General features: G+C 44.2%; 1 protein-coding gene across 1 annotated transcript; it reads left to right on the top strand.

Annotated features, from left to right (window-relative positions):
- The first annotated feature begins 12,328 nt into the window (after window positions 1–12,328).
- On the top strand, window positions 12,329–12,787 carry GTSF1L (gametocyte specific factor 1 like). Its single transcript, XM_043480324.1, has 3 exons — window positions 12,329–12,591; window positions 12,634–12,649; window positions 12,689–12,787. The coding sequence occupies exons 1-3, from the start codon at window positions 12,329–12,331 to the stop codon at window positions 12,785–12,787; spliced, it is 378 nt and encodes a 125-aa protein (XP_043336259.1).
- Window positions 12,788–20,696: the final 7,909 nt, after the last annotated feature.

The raw sequence follows: 20,696 nt of genomic DNA, 5'->3' as shown, positions 1-20,696 counted from the left end.
TTAGTACTAGCGGTGACCTTCAGTGTCACTGGTAGCCTTGACCAGCTCCACTTACTCATTCAGTTAACAAATATTTCTTGGGTACCACTAGGCACTAGGTGCTCTGCCGGGCACTGGGGATACAGTAGGGAACTGATACAGACTGATCCGTGCCTCTGGGGGCTTAGAGCCTCCTGGGGGCTCATAAGAAGAGCGGCTCATAAGAGCTCATCAGAAGAGGGACAGTAACGAATCGTAAAGTGACACCGTCGTAAAGTGCTGTGAAGGAAAGGCGCTGGGACTACGAGGGTAAAGAACAGAGGAATTTAACCTCGCAGGGAGTTCAGGGGAGGCTGAGTTCTGAAGGGCTAGTAGGAGCGTAATCACACACAAAGAGAAAAATCAGATGTTCAAAGCAGGAGATGCCAAGGGCCCGTGGTGGCAGAGAGCAGAGCCCATGCCAGGCTGAGAGGAGAAGAGAAGCAGAAACATGCTCCAGGCCCTGCCGGGTGTGGAGGGTCTCATGGGCACCTTAGGAATCCTGACTGTATCAGGATTCTTTTTATTATTATTATTATTAAAGTACAGTTGATCTGCAATATTTTATTTGTTTCAAGTGTGTAATATGGCTAGGCAAAATTTTTATAGACTATAGTCCATTTAAAGTTAGTATAAACTATTGGTTGTATTCCTTGTGCTGTTCAAGATGTCCTTGCAGATTATTTACTTTATACATAGCAGCTTAATCCTCCACCCCGCTCTTGCCCCTCCCCAATATCTTAATAGCAGTGGGAAGCAGAAAGGGGGCAGTGTATCTGGATTTCTGGATGTTCCCTCTGGGTCTGGTCCAGAGAGAGGCCAGAGAGAAAGTGGGGAGGCCAGTTAGGAGACCTTAGACAAGACCAGAGACAGTCGTCCCTAGAATTAGAGCACTGGAGATGGGGTGAGGCAAACTGGAGAGATTCAAAAGTTGCCCCGAAGTTAAGAGTGGCAGGAGATGGTGGTAGATTCGACACTGGGGCGGAAGTGAGGGAAAGGAAGGATCAGAGCCTCTGTTCTGCTGAGTGGATGGAAGTGGACAGGCGGCGGCATGGTCAGTTGAGACAGAAACTTCCGCCTGGTAGGGCGGAAGGTTGTTTTCAGACAGTTTGGGCAGGCTAGGTGTGAGGTCCCATGAGATGTCCAAGGGGAGGCATCAGTTGGCAAAGTGGCTTCGTGGGTTTGCACTCAGCGGTGGTTTGGATCTTGAGCTGCTTATGGTGAGTTGTCTACAATACAGACAGGAAGAGGGAAAAGAGAAAACAGCCCAGAGGACTCTTGAGTTCAGTGGCCTGGTGGCAGAGAGTAAGACTGAAGAATCCAGGGCTTCCCTGGTGGTGCAGTGGATAGGAATCCACCAACCAATGCAGGGGACACAGGTTCGAGCCCTGGTCTGGGAAGATCCCACATGCCTTGGCGCAACTCAGCCCATGCACCCCAAGTACTGCACTTGTACCCTAGCACCCATGCTCTGCAACATGAGAAGCCACAACAGTGAGAAGTGCACACACCACAACGAAGAGTAGCCCCTGCTCTCCACAACTAGAGAAAGCCTGTGTGCAGCAACAAGGCCTCAGTGCAAGCAAAAACATCTAAGTGATTAAAAAAAAAAAAAAGATTGAAGAATCCAAACAGCAAATTCAAGGGTAGGGTAAAAACACTACAAAGAAAACAGAAACTAACAACTACAATGCAAATATGACTTTAAATATTGCTATATTTATAACATACTATAAATATGCTGACTATAAATATTGAGGCATGCGACTTATTCCCAATTATCAGAAATAAGTATTAAAGCTGATAAGCATTAAATACTTATCAGAAATAACTATTAAAGCTGAAGATATACAATATGTTAAAATAATTTATTTTGAATAACCATGATCATAATCATCTGCCTGTAAAAATCCCAAATTATTTCCCCAAAAAGTATGATACATGAGAGGAAGAAAAAGCATATGATGGGAAATCTAGATTTTTGTATTTAAAATAATGTCTTGTATTATAAAAATAAGAGGTATGACTTCTAAACCACCAAAGAAAACTAACTAGAGAAAACATGGCTCATTAGAAACAAAATGACAGAACTAAGCCAAACAAAATAGGTGAGACGATAAATGTGCACAGGTTATATTCATCAGAGACTTAAACTGAATCCCAAATCCAAATCCAAATTATTAGACTTCAAAGTAAGATTTTCCTGATGTTTGATGGTGGTTTGCTGGAGCACCCAGGAGTACCAATTCTTGTTCTGCCAACCAGCCCTCCTCATGCAGTTTCCAAGGGGCAGATTCTCCAAAAAAAAAAAAAGAAAATACAAACCAAAAGTTTCCACACTATTATGATTAGGCCTGAACCAGAACAGGGACAAGGTCACCAGCTCACGGGTTGCCAGATAGAGCAAGTAAAAATGCAGGTTGCCCCTTTACATTTGAATTTCAGATAAACACCAAAGAATTTTTTGTTTCTTAACTTTTTAATAAAAATATTTACTTAGTTTTGGAGAAATATGTCATGCAATAAATGATCAAAAAAATAAAAAAATAAACCTCCCCAAATTGACATGTATATGATAGATCATCTCTAGGCACAACAGCATTTATTAATGAATATAAAAAAATCAATTTTATTATTTTTATCTGCTCTTGCATCAGCTTTAACTACTAGTTTTTGGAAGCTTGAGTGTCTAAGCTTCCAAAATTCCACAGTTATCTCAGCCCCTGTAGTGTGACTGAGGCTAACATCCCATTCCCATCATGGAGAAATAAATTTCTGTCCTTGGGGATTCTGAGCTAGACCTCTAAGAACTTAAAAAAAAAAAAAAAAAAAAGATCCTCTCACCAGGATCCTTGTAACTTGGGGAAAATGCAGCCACCGTGCATTGAAACATGATCCAATTTGGACACATAAGTATATATTTTCAGCATAAGTATGTCCCATGCAATATTTGGGACATGAAGTGAAAGTGTTAGTCATTCAGTCATGTCCAACCCTTCATGACCCCATGGATTGTAGCCTGCCAGGCTTCTCTGTCTGTGGAATTCTCCAGCCAAGAATACTGGAGTGTATTGCCATTTCCTTCTCTGGGGGATCTTCCCGACCCAGGGATCGAACCCAAGTCTCCTGTATTACAGGCAGATTCTTTACTGTCTGAGCTACCAGGGGAGCCCAACTTGAGCTTAAAAAGTATCATTGTTTAACTGAAATTCAAGTTTAACTGGGTGTTCTGTATTTTACATGGCAACCCAGCACACCAGAGAAGGTGTATTAGAAAATGAGAGCCAGGGACTTCCCTGGGGATTCAGTGGTTAAGAATCCACACTTCCATTGCAGGGGGCACAGGTTCCATCCCTGGTCAGGGGACTAAGACCCTGCATGCCTCCCAACAAGGCCAAAAAATAAATTCAGTTCAGTTCAGTTCAGTCACTCAGTCGTGTCCGACTCTTTGCGACCCCATGAATCGCAGCACGCCAGGCCTCCCTGTCCATCACAAACTCCCAGAGTTTACTCAGACTCATCCAAAAATAAATTAAAAAGAAAATGAGGTCCAGGGAAGAGGGAGTTGGCGCTCACCCAGCCACGTGAGGCAGCACGTGGAAGAGTAGGTGACCTTCCCACTAGTAGAAGTGGACTCACCAATCTGCAGTCTGGCCAATGAAGTTGGCATTTCCTTCTGAAAAGAAGTCAGAGAGGGCCTTGGGCAGCAGCAACTTTTCCTCCCTGTCCTCAAATCAATGCAGTTTATGAAAAGTCCACATCCACGAAATGCCACCTAAAGGTTGAAAGTGAAGAGACTTCCAGATGACTGACGGTGGTATTCAGATGCTCACTGAAGTGATCAAAGAGAAAACCCAGGAAAAATCTGTATGAGCACGTAAACCAGGACGGAACCCAAACCACCACTCACAATCTTGCGGTGAAATATAATACGGGAGGGAAGGACTGACAGTTGGTGAGCTGGGTGGTGCTCACAAGAGCTGAAATTTGGGAGCTGGTTATTAAACCATTGGTAGCTTGAAACTGGCCTTAGCAGCAGTGTTTACACCATGGAAATTGGCAGCTGCTACAAATCAGAAAAAAAAACAAAACTGAGTTTGGTGTTTAAACATTTAGCCTACCAGCTTACCAAGTAAGAAATAAGTCACCAAATAAGAAGAAATAAACTCCTGTGTAAGAAGTGGCCGGTGCCTCACGTATATCCATGAGACTTTTCAGTGTTTTGGCCGGCTTCCACCTCCAGTCTCTGCATTTACAGAGGGGAGTGGGGGAGCTGGGTGTCTCTTGCTCCCAGAATTGACCACACTTGGCAGATCGGAAGTGTCAAAGAACTTACATTCCCTCAACAAATGAGACTTTTGGAAGTTGGTATACACAGGTTCCAGCCCCCTTACCCCTTGGCTGGGGTAATTCTGAGTTCTGTGTTTTATACCTTTTCCCATAGTTTCCCCAAAGGCCTTCAGAGGGAGGGAGATGCCTTGATTACCCATACTGTTACTGAATGCAAGTCCATGTGCCTGCCACACAGTGAGGCCAAGCAACAAACCAAAACCTCAGAGTTTGGAGCACAAAAAGGTGTACTGCTTCTGAGTAGCAGAACCAGGCAAGGAGATTAGGGTGGCTCGAGCCTTAAAAACCCCAAATCCCTGAAAACTTTCAGTAAAGCCCTTTTATAGGAAAGGTGATGGAGGGGTGTGGTAGGTTGTTGCAAACTTCTTGGTGTCAGATTCTTTGTTCCTGGAGGTCAGATCAGGATGTTCCTGGAAACCTCCACCAAACGTTATTCTCTGATCTGACAAGAAAGGGCAGGGCCCCAAAGATCAACTCTCATCCTTCAAGGTCCAGGCCTGGGCTAAAAAGATGGGGTTCCTGCGAGGGTCAATTATCCTGCCCGGGAGGCTTCGTCCAGCATCCTGTCTGCATCCTCCCGTCAGTGCTCAGACATTAAGAGAGGTGACCCATCTCAGCTGGCGGCGCCCTTAGGATCCGGTTCTCCAGACCCCACCCAGCCGTCATCACCAACGAAGCCAGACGCCCAGCACCCCACCTGCCCTCGCGCTTGCCATTTAACCTGGAAGGAATCATTTGTACCGGACCCAGAGAAATACATGTAGCAGATACCAAGCAGGTTCATTCCCCACTCAGCTCATCACAATTGTCCTCCTTTGAGAACAGCCCCGACCACAGAGGTGGACGTTAGGTAATGCTGTGCAGTGTCCTTGCAACTTAACCATGACCTCTGGCCACCTCCTAGGATAGGTGACTGATCTATGCTGGGCCAAGTTTGGAAACTTGACTGAAGAGACAAGCTGGTTGAAGCTGGTACCTTAATGGCAGTGTCCATATACTCCAACCCATGAGGCCTCTATGGACCGTGACCCACGGATACAGCCACCGCCATGAGGTCACAGAGGTGGGGATGTAGGAGGGGTTCCCTCCTGCTTCAGGGCCCAGGGGCCTGGCTGGTGGGCAGCCGTGGTGAGGCGAGGATGCAGGAGATCTGGGGGACACAGCCCTCAGCGTGGCCCTGAGCCCCCAGCTCACCTGCTGCCCTGAGGTTGAAGGACCTGGAGGGACCTGGGAGAAGGCGCCGATCCATCCCTCACACACTCTGCCTCGAGGACCCCTGCGAGCTGACCATTGGCAGAGTGGGACCTCGAAACTTGCACTCAGGGTCTGACACTAAAGGTCTCGCCATAACTCTCACTCGCAAACAGGCGCGCTGATGAGCATGTGCTAACGATCTCACGCTAACAGCTGTGCGCCTGCCCCAACCCTATTACAATACTTGTTAAAGTATTTGTAAATCTCCAGTCATTTCCATAAATGTTTTTCTAAATATGATTTTTCCTTGGTTTCTTTTTGTTATGGAAAAATATGCTCAACGGAAGTTTTTTTAACAGTATAGGGAATATACTGCTGCCGTTTTTGTCTCCTTCTTTTATATATATATTAATTTACTTGTTTGGCTGCACTGGGTCTTAGCTGTGGCACGCAGGACCTTCAATATTTCCTTGCAGCATGCAGGATCTGTAGTCGTGGCTTGGAGGATCTGGGCTTCCCAGGTGGCGTGAGTGGTAAAGAACCTGCCTGCCAATGCAGGAGACATAAGAGAGGAGGGTTCAATCCCTGGGTGAGGAAGATCCCCTGGAGGAAGGGCATGGCAACCCACTCCAATATTCTTTCCTGGAGAATCCCACAGACAAAAGAGACTGGTGGGCTACAGTCCATGGGGTTGCAAAGAGTTGGACACGACTGAAGCAACTTAGAACACATGGGGGATCTAGTTCCCTGAGTGGGGATCAAACCCCTGCATTAGGCCCCCTGCATTAGGAGTGCAGAGTCTTAACCACTGGACTGCCAAGAAGTTCCCGTCTCATTCTGTTTTACTATCTGTATGTGAGCATACATATAAAGGTGTCTGACTTCCCCAACCTTACCTGCACTTCACTTGAATCCTTGTTTCAGGCTATGCTTCTGGGAGAAGCCAGATAAAGACAGAGTCACATCCCTGGGAGGCAACCATAAAACTGGGGAGCTCCAAGCAGCAGGGAGCAGAGAAGCAAATCCACAGGGCCATCGACGTGACCCGTGGGGAGCGTCGGGAGGTCTGGCTCCTAGCACCTCGGGCCCCAGCCCCATGTCACACCCTGCCACTGATGTTGGAATGAGGTCTAAGTTGTTCCTGTGTCCGGGTGTGGGAAGGGGGTCTGGCTGACTTCAGGCTGCTTGAGCAAACAGAGACCTCCTTAGGCAGAGAGCTTGGAGGTCTAGGCTCCAGAAATATGAGAAAATGAACTTGGGTTTTTTCAGCCACCCAGTTTGTGGTATGTTATTATGGCAGCCTGAGTTGACATGCATTCTCCACTGAACGTTCCAAATGAACTAGTATGCCATGTGTATTTAGTATTCTCTTCTGATGTGAGAGCTCTTCTCTGCATTTTTGGCTAACTTTCCTTTAACTTGCTTTTTTCCCTTCTTCCTGTCTTTCCTCCCTTTCTTTCTTTCTTTCTTTCCTTCCTTCTTCTCTCTCTCTCCTTTCTTTCTTAATTTCCTCCCTCCCTCTCCGCCTTCTTTCTTTCTTTCTTTCTTTTTCTTTCTCTTTTCATGTCCTCTCTCTCATCTGCTTCCTACCCCCTCCCTTTAGGGAATTCTTATAAGTCTAGGTGTCTTATAGCAGTTTGCAAGTAGCTGAGTCTTAGGTTTACCAGTTTTACCAATTTTATGTTTCCTGTCTCATTAATTTTTACCCTAACTTTTAATTCTCTCCCTAGGTTTATCTTGTGGCATATTTTCTAGCTTCTTGAGTTGGACGCTTCATTAACTTTCAGTCTTCCCCATTTAATCACACAAACATTTGAGCCATGGGAGTCTTTTGTTACATTTTATGAGTTTTGCTATGTGGCGTTCCAATTGTTGTGTTCTGAATGGCCTATAATTGCAGTTTTGTTCCATTCTTTATTCAGGAATCAATTTCCAAGTGGTTTAATTTTTTTCTGTTTATCCCTTTGTTTTTAACTTCTGTTTTGTGGTCAGATAATGCGGCCAGAAAAGGGCAGCTTGTCAGCACCTCAGAGGTTGTCTCTGTGGCCTCGAATGGCATGTTTCTTTCAGTTCCTCACAGATGCTTGAATGAAATGTCTTTTCCGTTCGTATTAATTTATGACACAGAGCTTGTTTCTTCCAAGCTGACTTTCCTTGAAGCACGGATCCTATGAGTAGCTTTGGGATTCCGGTGCCCCCAGCGCAGACCCAGGAAGCCCGCAGTCAGAGTCACTGTGGACCTTATTGCTCCCAACTCCTCACACTGCCTCGAGCAGCTAGTTTTCCACGGAACATATTTCAGGAAATTCCATGTTAATGTTTTCTCTTATTTCTTGAGGGTCAACTATGTATGAAGCGTCCTGGCACAGGCATACTTCATTGTTATGGCACTTTGCTTTATTGTGTTGTTTGGTTTGGTTTTTGGCTGCGATGGGTCTCCCGGGTGTGCCAGGGCTTTCTCTAGTTACAGCGTGCGGACTTCTCATTGTGGTGGCTTCTCTGTTGCAGGCTCAGAAGTCGTGGCACACGGCCTTAGTTGCCCCAAGGCATGTGGGATCTTCCTAGACAGGATCAAACTCGTGTGCCCTAGGTTGGCAGGCTTAACCACTGGGATTCCTAACCACTGGACCACCAGGGAAGCCCTTATTGTGTTTTTCATCAACTGAAAGCTTGTGGCAATCCTGCATCAAGCAAGTCTATTGGAGTCATTTTTCCAACAGCATTTGCTCACTTCATGTCCCTACGTCACATTTTGGCAATTCTTGCAGTATTTTGAATTTTTAAGATATTATTAAATGTCCTTTGGTGATCTGTGTAATCAGTGATCTTTGATGTTACTGTTGTAAAGAGATTACAGTTTGCTGAAGGCTGAGATAATGGTTAGAAATGTTTTAGCCATAAAGTAATTTTCAAGTGTGTAGACTGTTGCTTTAGACATAATTGTGTGACTATTGCACATTTAGTACACTACTGTCTGTATGTGTACTCAGTCGTGTCCAACTCTTTGCAACCCCATGGACTGTATGAAGCCCACCAGGCTCCTCTTCTGTCCTTGGAATTCTCCAGGCAAGAATACTGGAGCGGGTTGCCATTTCCTTCTCCAGGGGATCTTCCCGACCCAGGGATCAAACCCATGTCTCCTTGTCTCCTGCATTGCCACTGAATTCCTAAGAATGGACAGAGAGGGAAAAGAGTAATTAAAAAAAAGAGAGAGAGAGAATGGACAGAGGAGCCTGGTAGGCTACAGTGCATAGGGTTGCAAAGAGTCAGACACGACTGAGTGAGTGAGCAGGATAAAGCTAACTAGGGAATGTTTGGGCGGGGCAGCTCACAGGGAGCTCCCTGCCACTACGAGATCATCCTTCAGGGATGCCTGGGAGGGGATGTTGGCCCTGAGAGAGAAGCTGACCTGAAGTCTCTCCCAGGCTGAAGGATTTGGATTCATGGTGACTCTGATCCTCCATCCCACCTCATGATGATGATTGCTGACTTGGCTGCCCAGGACACATAGTTTTCCTTTTTCAGGAAAGAGTTTCTGCACATTCTGTGACCCCTTCTCCACGCCTGCATCTCCAGCTGTCAGCAGCATCTCTCAAGATGATCAGAGTGGGGAGGGAGGGAGCAGAAGGCAGATCTGACCTTGCTTTCATTATTGGTCTCTGACATGTACAGGCCTGAGAAGTGCAGCCCAGACAGGTGTATCTGCATCCTTCTCTCCCATCTGGTTGCTATGGTGAGTGACCTGTCGGATCCCAGAGATGAAGTAGATGCTGGGAGAAGGCTGAAAGCTGGAGGACCATTCAAGAGGTCCATTAGAAGCATTAATGAGCTTAGTCTTCCCTCTCTCCATAATGGACTAAACATTAGCCCGCCCCACTAATGCGTTCTTGGCCACAAAGAAACCTACAACAGCTAATGCCCTGTTCCCTATTATGTGAATTTCAGTGACAGGAGAAATGCTTTCATTATCAATTTCATTCACAGACTTATAGATGCTTAAATCACTCAAGTCTCCGCTACCTCTGGTTTGGGCATGAAAGGGGCTATGGGAATGGGAACAACAACAACAAAAAAAACATTGTCAGCATCATCAGTACACACCATGCTGGGCTCTGGGGACACATCAGAGTATGTGCTGAGCCATCTGTTAACTCCCCGTGGGCCCTTCAACACTGGGTTTCAGGCTTAGAGAAAACGGACTCTCTGTTGCATATGGTATGGAAGTTACAGTTTTCCAAGGACCCTTTCTCAGCAAAATATACCAGGAGCTGTCCTTGTGTAGAGGATGGTCCAGTGGGTGGCGGGGGTACCGTGAGCATAACTCTGCAAGCCTCTCATAGGGGATAGCTTAGCTGGAGGCGCTAGAATTCCCACCCATGCAGAGTAAGGTCCTGCGTGGAACCTGGGAAGGTCCCAGTGGGCCCTGACTGAGCATCTTCTCCCAGTCTGGGGAGTTTTCTCCCTTGGGGAGGAGGCAGCATACTCTGCATGTGTAGAGAAAAGGGGGAAAAATTACTGGTGACAAAAAAGACAGAATGGGGACATTGTCAGGACTCTTGTCAAAGTTTCTATTCTCCCCCTTCTATGCATGTGACAAGCCTGGACTTCCTTGATCCCTGTAGTTAGGTTTGAACATGAAACTCACGTTAGACATGAAATGTCAGTAGAATGAAAATGTTGTCATTTCAGTGGAAGTAAAAGCATAAAGTAGAAGAGATATTTGAAGAGACAATGACTGAGCATTTTCCAAACTGAATGAAAGACACTAACCCAGAAGTGCAGCCAATAAACATAAGGAGAGACTGAGTATAACAAAATCCACAGGTCGACAACCTAGTGAAATTGTAGGAAAATCAAAGATAAAAGTTCTTTGAAACAGACCTATGAAAAGACACAGATGGGCTTCAAAACAAGTGAGGTAACTGAGATTCTGAATTCTCAAACACAGAAGTTAGAAGAAATTGGGCTCTGATTCAATATGAAGAAAGAAAATAGCATGACTACTGTCAACAAAAACACCTTCCAAGGATGAGGGTGAGAGCTTCCATGATAGCTCAGTGGTCAAGAATCTGCCTGCCAATGCAGGAGACACAGGCTCAATCCCTGGTCCGGGAAGATCCCACTTGCTGGGGAGCAACTAAGCCCATGCACCACAGCTACTGGGCCTGTGCTCCGGAGCCCGGGAACTGCAACTGCTGAAGCCTGAGCACCCTAGAGCCTGTGCACCCCAACAAGAGAAGCCACTGCAGAGAGATGCCCACGTGTTGCAACTAGAGAGCAGTCCCGGCTCTCGGCAGCTAGAGAAAAGCCCGTGCAGCAATGAAGACCCAGTGGAGTCAAAATAAATAAATAAAATTTAAAAATAAATAAAAAAGAATGAGGGTGAAATAAAGACGGTTTCAGACAAATGAAATCAGAAGTATGTGTCAAAAGGAAATTCTAAAAATTGAAAACTTTCAGCAGAAACAAAGTGATCCCACATAGTGAGTTGAAGTGCAAAAGGAGAGAGAAATAAATGTGAACATAAGTGTAATTGAACTTTGATAATAGCAATGCTGTCTTGCAAAGCTTTTTTTAAAATTAGGCTTAAAATACAAGGAACAGGGACTTCTCTGGTGGTTCAGAGGTTAAAGACTCTGTGCTTCCACTGCAGGGGGCACAGGTTTGGTCCCTGGTCAGGGAAGGAAGATTCCGCATGCCATGTGGTATGGCTAAAAAAAAAAAAAATACAGGGAATAATAACATAATAAATCATGAGGAAAGTAAATGAAGAAAAAGCTCTGTATTATCCAGAAAGAAGCTAATACTTATTAACTTTAAGCCTTGATAAATTATCTTTGTTTTCACTTGTAGAGTAACCACGAAATGATTAGTTCTACAGTGTATAACTTACAAACTAGTGAAAGAAATGGAGCTTTTAAAAGTCTATTTAAAGGAAGATAGAAGAAAATGAACCAAGCACAAAAGAAGATCGTAGATTTAAACCCAAATGTATCACAAATGATATTAAACATGTAGGTTTAAAGATAGGTAAATGATCAATTAGGTGTTTGGGATTAGCAGATACAAACTATTATATGTAAAATAGATAAACAACAAGGTTCTGCTTTACAGCACAGGAAACTATATTCATCACTTTGTAATAAACCATAATGGAAAAGAATTTGAAAAAGAATATATGTGTGTGTATAGCTGAATCACTTGGCTGTATGCCAGAAACTAACATAGACTTCAACTGGAACAAAAAAACAAAATAGAAAGACAGCTAAATGATGACATGTCACCAATAGTTGTAAATGGCAGCTTTCCCCAAGCCCACCTCATGCCTTGAAATTTGTAAAGGACAACAAGAATTCGGCTGGTGACTCACAATGCCCATTGTGACTGTCCATGACTGCCCGGCAGCAGCACGTAAGTGAGAGTTAAAGGCAGAGGCCGGCTGGCACGTTTGTTCTTCAGCTCCGAGGGGCCACTGCGGTTTGGGCTCTGGCCTCTGCTTTGAGTGGTCCTTCCGTCACACATGCCACTTGATGACCGCCTATTGTCTGTGCAGCGGCTCCTCTCAGCCCCTTGTCCCTCATCCGACCCACCGCTCGTGGTCCCGAGAATAGGCAGCCCGAGTTGTTCAGACCTGCGGCTCCAGAGTTCCAAGGGGCAGCGCTGGCACGGAGGACCGCTCCATCCTTCTTACCAAAGGGCTTTCCCAAGAAGGGCATTTCATCGTGACTCCAGGCAGTGGGCGACCCTATTTCAAGAACTAGTTCCCATGGAGCCAGAAGTCTTAGAAATTTGCCCTTACAACCCTCACCACCGAATCCCACTCAGCAGATTTCAGTACCACCTGGCATCATGCCGGAGAAAGAACCCCAAGAAAGCCAAAAAGATGGCCAGCTGCAAATACAACGCCTGCCACGTGGTCCCCATCAAGAAGCTGGAGGAGCACGAGGCTGCCTGTGTCAACAGAAGCACAGTGGAGGAAGAGGACAGCCTGAGTCCCCTGAAGGTCAACCTTCCAAATGCAGGGCACAAGTGCAACGGAAACGCCTCTCCGGTGTCCCCCCGTCTCCCCAGCCCCGACGTCTGGAATGTTGATAGCACAAATTGCCACCCCATGTTTGTCCTTAAGTCTTTCATTCCCCAGAAGCTTGTTTGCGAAAGCGACACCAGACAGTCAGAGACAGACAACTACACCCCATTCCTGACCTCCCCCCAAGAAGATCATTAGACCGGGAGAGTGAACCGCCAGCAGCAGAAAGAAGATACAAGCCTATTAAATGCATGATGAGAGATGCAATTCACCAGAATAAAAGGCATACAATGCAAACTACACTGGGGTGCCTTTTTTTTTTTTAACCTACCTAACAGATTCATTTTATTTGTTTTTGGCTGCGCGGGTTTTCCTTGTTGCACACGGGCTTTTTCCAGTTGCGGCGAGCTGGGGCTGCTTTTCATTGCTGTGCTCAGCCTTCTCATTGCAGTGGCTTTTCTTGTTGTGGAGCATAGGCTCTAGGCACAGGGGCTTCAGCGGTTGTGGTGCACAGGCTTATTTGCTCTGCGGCATGTGGGATCTTCTGGGACCAGGGATCCAAGCTGCATCGCCTGCACTGGCAGGTGGATTCTTAACCACTGGACCACCAGGGACGTACAAGACTTTATATGTGCATAGAAACCATGCAATATTAAAATGGCTTTAAAATATACTATTTAATGGTATCCCCACAAGAATTCAATGAGGTAGATTAAGTATCCACACTTTGTAAATTAGGAGATTTGGGTTTAAACAAAAGAAATGGCATGGCCAGGGGAACATAACCTAAAGCAAAGGACAGAGGTGAGTCAGTCCCCAGGCCACGTGTCCTAACCTTTGGTGCTAAATTGTTTTTGTTTTTTTTTAAGTACTTGTAACTTTGTCACCCCTAGCCTCTTCAACTGTTTCTACAAAGTGGTATGCAAAGACTTCTTGGGGAAAAAAAAGAGAAGTTCCCAGTGTTGGCCCTAGAAACTCTATGGTTAATAAAATACTTGGACTAGAGAATTGCCACATAGGAAGTAGGTAAAATAGGAAAGTGGTATGTAAGGTATATATATCTATGAAATTCAGGTCAACAAGACAAGGAAAAAAAATGGTTTGGAGTATGAAACAAATTGGTCATGAGTTAGTTATTCTTGAAGCTGAGTAAAGAATAAATTTTAATATTACTTTTATTTAAATGTTTATTTTACTATTTTATTATTCTCTGCTGCTGCTGCTAAGTCACGTCAGTCATGTCCGACTCTGCGCGACCCCATAGACAGCAGCCCACCAGGCTCCCCCGTCCCTGGGATTCTCCAGGCAAGAACACTGAAGTGGGTTGCCATTTCCTTCTCCAATGTGTGAAAGTGAAAAGTGAAAGTGACGTCACTCAGTTGACTCTTTGCAACCCCATGGACTGTAACCCATCAGGCTCCTCCGTCCATGGGACTCTCCAGGCAAGAGTACTGGAGTGGGGTGCCATTGCCTTCTCTACTTTTGGATAAATTTGAAATCTTACATAATAAAAAGTTTAAATGTATTTTAATATATTTATAATATATTTTAATATAAATACATTATACAATCTTATATATTTTATATAAATTAGGTGTTATATGTTTTAATAAAAATAGTTTTAAAAATATGTATTATATATAAACTTGAAGTCTTCCATAATAAAAATAGCTTTAAATATATTTTATGATATACTTAATATATTATAAATATATATATATATTAGTGGGTGAAGTGAAGGTCGCTCAGTCATGTCTGACTCTTTGTGACCCCATGGACTATACAGTCCATGGAATTCTCCAGGCCAGAATACTGGACTGGGTAGCCTTTCCCTTCTCCAGGGGAATCTTTCCAACTCAGGGATTGAACCCAGGTCTCCTGCATTGCAGGCAGATTCTTTACCAGCTGAGCCACAAAGGAAGCCCAAAGGCAACTGCCCCCTCTGAGGTAGCAGGGATAGAAACTTGGAATTAGCAGATACAAACCACTATATATAAAATAGATAAACAACAAGGTCCTACTGAATAGCGCATATCTTGTAATAATATATATATAAATATATTAGTGATATTCAATATCTTGTAATAATGTATATAATATATACAATAATATAAATATATAATAACATAAGTAATATAACTATATATTATATATATATAATAATCAATTTGCTGTTACAACAGAAACTAATACAATATTGTAAGTTAACTATACTTCAATTTTTTAATTTAAAAACCATATATTATATATTACATATAAATGTGTATTATATATTACATTTTTAATTAAAAAGTTTAAATATATAAATATATTTATATGCACTATTTTAAGTATTATATTATGAATATTTCAAGTTTGTATAAAAATAGTAAGATAAAGAGATGTATATACACACACATTAAATGCAATATAGTATTTTGGGTTGGCTTCTGGAACAGAAAAAGATATTAGTGGAAACGTGGTAAAATACAATTAAAGTCTGTAGTTTAGTTAACAGCATTCTGCTGGCGTGAATTTTCATTTTATTGGGTGCACCATGGTCTTTCAAGATGTTAACATTAGGGAAAGCTGATTGGAGGGTATAGGGGAACTCTTTGTACCACCCATGCAAATGTTCTGTAAATCTAAAATGGTTTTAAAATAATAAAATTTAAACACAGAGCAAAGAGCAACACAGTGAGCACAGTTCTGGACTCTCCACAACCCCGTTGACCTTGGGCAGCTGCCTCATGGTTCATTGCTCAGTCATGTCCAACTGTTGCCTACCTCTGTGATTGTTTGCTCATCCGCAGAGCAGAGATGATGCACTCACAGGATGTTGTGGAGCACTATCGGACTTAACACATGCAGGATTACTAGGACAGTGTCTACCACAAAGGAAGCCCTGGATTAATGTTAACTGCTAGTGCTGGTAATGGTGGAGGTATTCAGCAAAAAGAAAATGTCATATGGTAAGGGAAAAAATGATGAGCAAGTCAATTTATAAAATATATAAACAAATTTAATCAACTCAGAAAAACCATCAATGTTGCATTTAACATGATAAAAATAAGCTAGGAAGGGGCATTGTTCAGAGGGAAAGAAACACTGAATAGCAAATGTGTATATTAAAAATGTTTATGTAGCCCCCAAAATAATTTTTTCTATGTTGCAAACCAGCCAAGAGGAGAAAAGAGACCAGGATATTACAGAAACTTCACAAATTCAATGAAGAAAAGGAAAAAAAGTATAGATAGTAAAGAGAAAACACAAATTTGAATGGTAGAAATCAACCCAAATATATCAATATTCATAAAGATGTAAAAGGATTTAGCTTACCTATTTAAAAATCCTATTTATAGTTCTAAATCAAATATATGTCCATTTTTTATCAATACTAACTAACAGAGATTTTAAGAAATACATGCCGCCACCAGCTCCCATCCCCTGGAGAAGGAAATTGCAACCCACTCCAGTATTCTTGCCAGAAGCCCATGGACAGAGGAGCCTGGCGGGCTACAGTCCACGGGCTGGCAAAGAGTCGGACACGCCTTAGTGACTCAGCCACCACCACCTCCACCACGACCTCCCAGACACCTAACAGACATAACCAATCGATCATGGCATTCTTTCCTGAGCCTGGACAATACCTTCGGAATGCTTCTCAACACAAGGCTCCAGGCTGCTATTACACAGACGTCAGCTCTGTCTTCACAGCATCCACCCCTACGCAGGTTCCCCACTTGATGCTCTCTGACGTTCCAACTCGTGTTCCAGAAAGAATAAAGAAATTCAGGGGCCTAAGAAAACATCCTACCTGGAAATCTAGAGGAAAGACCAGGCAAGAGAGGAATATCTGTTCTAAACTCCCGAGTTACATCTCAGCCAGCTCTTCGGTCTCCTCATCCCTTACCTCTGCTGGGCCTATCTCCAGGGGAGACATCCAGGCAAGCCAGCCTCTAGCAGGGACCATCATTAAAACACATGTTAGCAGTGACAGTGACCGCAGCAAGCCAGTGCTGGGCTGGGTGCCAGCAACTGGATCACAGAGGAGAATGGGCTGGGTGTAAAGGCAGCCCCAGGAGCCCTGGGCAGCAGGTGAACTTTCGAAGTTCCGGGTGAGGATTCCTGGCAAAGGCAGAGCCTAGCATGAAAAGCCATGTGCTCAGGCAGAGGGGGCTCTGGCACAGCAGAGGAAGGAAAAAAGAAAGGGGGGCTAGAGATTTCTCTGGTGGTCCAGTGGTTAAGAATCCACCTTGCACTGTAGGGAATGTGGGTTTGATCCCTGGTCAGGGAACTAAGATCTCACATGCAGTGAGGCAGCCAAGTTCACACACCACAGTTAGAGGAGCCTCTGTGAGGCAACAAGGACCCAGCAGGGTTGGGGGAAAAAAGTTGGGGGGAGCTACCCTGGGGCCAGTTGCCTTGCCGATATTAAGCCCCAGCCACAATCCTGAGGGGAAAGTATTTTTGTTTCCAATATACAGATATGAAAAGTGAGTCTAAGAGAAGCTAAATAATTTGCCTTGGTTCATAAAGTTAGTAAGTGATGAGTAGCCTAATGAACCCATCCCCAGCAATTCCACTCCTAAATTTGTAGAAACCAGAAATGTGTACATGAGTTTGCCAAAAGATGAGGACAGCTATTCTCAACAGCACTATTTGTAATGTTGTTCAGTCACTAAGTTGTGTCTGACTCTTTGTGATCCCACGGTCTACAGCACGCCAGGCTTCCCTGTCTCCCGGAGTTTGCTCAAGTTCATGTCCATTGAATCAGTGACGCTATCCAACCATCTCATCCTCTGCTTCCCTCTTCTGCTTTTGCCTTCAATCTTTCCCAGCATCAGGATCTTTTCAAGTGAGTCAGCTCTTCTCATCAGGTGGCCAAAGTATTGGAGCTTCAGCTTCAGCATCAGTCCTGCCAACGAATATTCAATGAATGTTACTATTAATAAACCTTATTAATTACTATTAATATTCAATGAATATTAATTTTTGTAATGCCAGTCTCCAAATACTCCACCTGTCCTTCAGGAGAAACGGGTATAGTATGGAAAAGATCCATGACGGACCATGCTACGGTCCTGAGAATGAACTGACTGTAACTACCTGGTCAACAAGGGTAAATCCTACGTAAAGTGAAATTCACTTTACATAAACTTTTTTTAAAAAAAGCAAGATAAATCGATGGTGTGGGAATTCAGGATGGTAGTTACCTTTGGTGAGGTGAAGGAGGGGTTTCCGGGGTGCTGGTCATGGTCTATTTCTTAACTTGGGTTACCCTAGTGTGTCTGATTTGTGAAAATTCATCCAGCTATTCACTTGGGATCTGTGTATTGTCCTGTAGTTTGAACTTCCATGAAAAGTCCTGAAAAACTGGACTTATACCTAAAGCAGATACTTTCTCTACTGTTTCTCTCTGATTCCCTGGCTACAAAACGGACGGGTTATATGGGGCAGGGCACTGAAGTGCTGGCCTTGACTGGGCTCAAGTCCTGACTTGACCACTTTCTAGTAACTTCCACTCAGAACAGTCAACTGAAACTTGGACATGAACTTCTCATTTGCAGGGTTCTTGTGCACAAGAAAGAAATGAACAAGCATGTTGTAATAACATCACAAGAGCCTCTGTCTTCTGAGCCCCCAAGGGTGTGCCAGTGTTCTACTCAACTTCTTCAACAACTCTGGAAGGTTAAGGCTTCTCCCATTTTATAGCCAAGGACTTCAAGGCTCAGAGACAAGCTGAGATTCACATCTGGGTCTGTCTGATGCAAAGTCAGAGCTTTATCCATGGCTGCCTGGAGAGCCCTGGAAGGTTTTCCAGATGTCCTGGGTCACAATCAAGACTCAAGCAGCCTCACGGTAGCTCTGGATTCCAGAATCCTTCCTCCCACTCATTTCCACAAAGTTCCGAGTCTTCTAAGTTCCTCTTCCACCTTGTTGAGCCCACCATGAATTTTTCATTTTCCTCAAGGTTCTTCAGCAGACCTTCCTATGAGCTAGTTATTGCCTCATTAATGCTGTTTAACAAAACATCCCAATGTTCAGTGGCTTCAAACAACATTCTTTTTCTAAAAAAGAATTGTTTATTTATTTGGCCGCAGTGGGTTTTAGTTGCGGTACTTGGAATGTATAATTGTGGCATTCAGGCTCTTATTTGCACATGTGGGATCCAGTTCCCTGACCAGGGATTGAACCTGGGCCCCCTGTATTCGGAGCATGGAGTCTTAGCCACTGGACCACCAGGCAAGTCCCAACAACATTCTTATCATGTGTCATTCAGGGGTTGGCTAATCTAGCCCACAAAAAAAAAGAGCAGACAAAAAAAAAAAAAAAAAAAAAAAAGGAACACTGCTGCCCATGCTAGCAGACCTCACATTTTTTTCCCAACGCATAAGAAATACTGACAGAATCCATCCTATGCTTGACCAAAAAAGTAAATATCAACAAACTTCAAAGATTTAAAGTCACACGGACCATGCTCCCTGACAACAGGAGGATTAAGCTAAGAATTAACACTAAAAACGGTGAAGCCTTCCCTACCCTTCTAGTTCTAGCTGCCCTAGGCTTCTCTCTCTGCCACGTCACATCATGGCAGGATGAGATATTAGTTAGCAACTACTGGGTACCAAGCCTGCTACTCTCAGAAGGACATCCCCCAACCATGCCTTTCTGCAGGGCATTTGAGACTCAGGGTCTGCACCTGTCCTTGTCAGACTGTCCCGTTCATCATGGACTATAACCTAAATACCTATAGGTCAGCCCTAGTTAATAAACACGTAAAACACCCTCATCCTACGCAGCTGAGACCATGGTCTGTATCAGTGAAAAGTTCGATTTTCAGCTCATATTTAAATTCAACTTAATTGCTTTCGAGCATATCCAGCCAAGAGTGGAAACATAAAATCCATCTTACAGGGAGTTAAATCACTGCCATCACCGTTCATCAGAGCTTTGGTGATCTCTGGAAATAGATGGAATATAGAAATGATTCACACTGGGGCCTGCTGAGAAAGTGGCTCATTTAGACAATCTTAGTCCCAAGCTAATATGGACTATCAATTACCTGTTCTGAGAGCCTGATTTCCCCACCAATCACTTTTCTTTCTTTAAAAAAAAAAAAAAAATTATTTGGCTGCATGTGGGATATTTAGTTATGGCATGCAAGCTCTTAGTTGTGGCCTATGGGATTGTTCTTGACCAAGGATGGAGCCCTGGGCCCCCTGTATTGGGAGCATGGAGTCTTAGCCACTGGACCACCAGGGAAGTTCCCCAATCAGCTTTCCTATTGCTTTGGTATTACAAGGGAGAAATTTTTTTCTCTGGGTAAAGAATCATTTTCTTCACAACTGCTGTCCACCATGGAACTGGCTGTTGAGTAATAGAGTCACCTCTCCTCATCAGTGGAAGTGTTCAAGCAAAGGCCAGACAACTGCTTGATGCAGATATTCAAGAAGGGGTCTGAAAAATCAGAAAAACGCTTCAAAGGATCTACCTAGAAACTCCTATGGGCGCACTTTGCCTGCTGCCGCAAACACATCAATGGCCACCAGGTGGCGATAGATAGAGTTGCATCATCGTTGCAAAAGTGCTCCTAATCCAGAAGTGTTTTTCAAAGTACCAGAAACCTAATTGGAGCAAAACATAATTCAACATAGGAAAAAATAGGAATACCATTCTTCCATTATTCCTGCTTCTGGGTATATAGATTAGCAGCTCGGCCTCTGCGGGCTTGTTCCTTCCTGGCTTGTTACTCTGGCCTGGAAAACACCAGGCTCTTGGAGCAGCCGGAATAGTCAAGATCCCCAAAGCCGCAGGCCCCCCTGGAGCTCTGCGGCCCAAATCTCATGGTCAAACTTCAAGCAGGGCCCTCAGCCTCCTTTCAGTGGCACCCAATACCCCCATTCCTGAGTGGGCTCTTTCCTCCCTGTCCACACGGTGGACAAACGTCTCAATCCTCCCCCTACCTCACAGCAGACAGCCCAGCCCCCATGCTATCACTCCCCTGCTATTTTTCTTCTAAGCCCCTATTGCCCCCAGCATGTTATGTATGGATTTGTCTGCCCCTGGTAAGATCTAAGACCCAGGAGAGTGAGGTTGTTTGAGGGTAGCGTGGTAGGGGGAGGGG

Source organism: Cervus canadensis, chromosome 10, assembly GCF_019320065.1.
Source record: "Cervus canadensis isolate Bull #8, Minnesota chromosome 10, ASM1932006v1, whole genome shotgun sequence".
In the NCBI taxonomy this organism is placed as follows: domain Eukaryota; kingdom Metazoa; phylum Chordata; class Mammalia; order Artiodactyla; family Cervidae; genus Cervus; species Cervus canadensis.
Note: the sequence above shows the minus strand (reverse complement) of the source record. Positions and strands in the feature narration are given on the sequence as shown.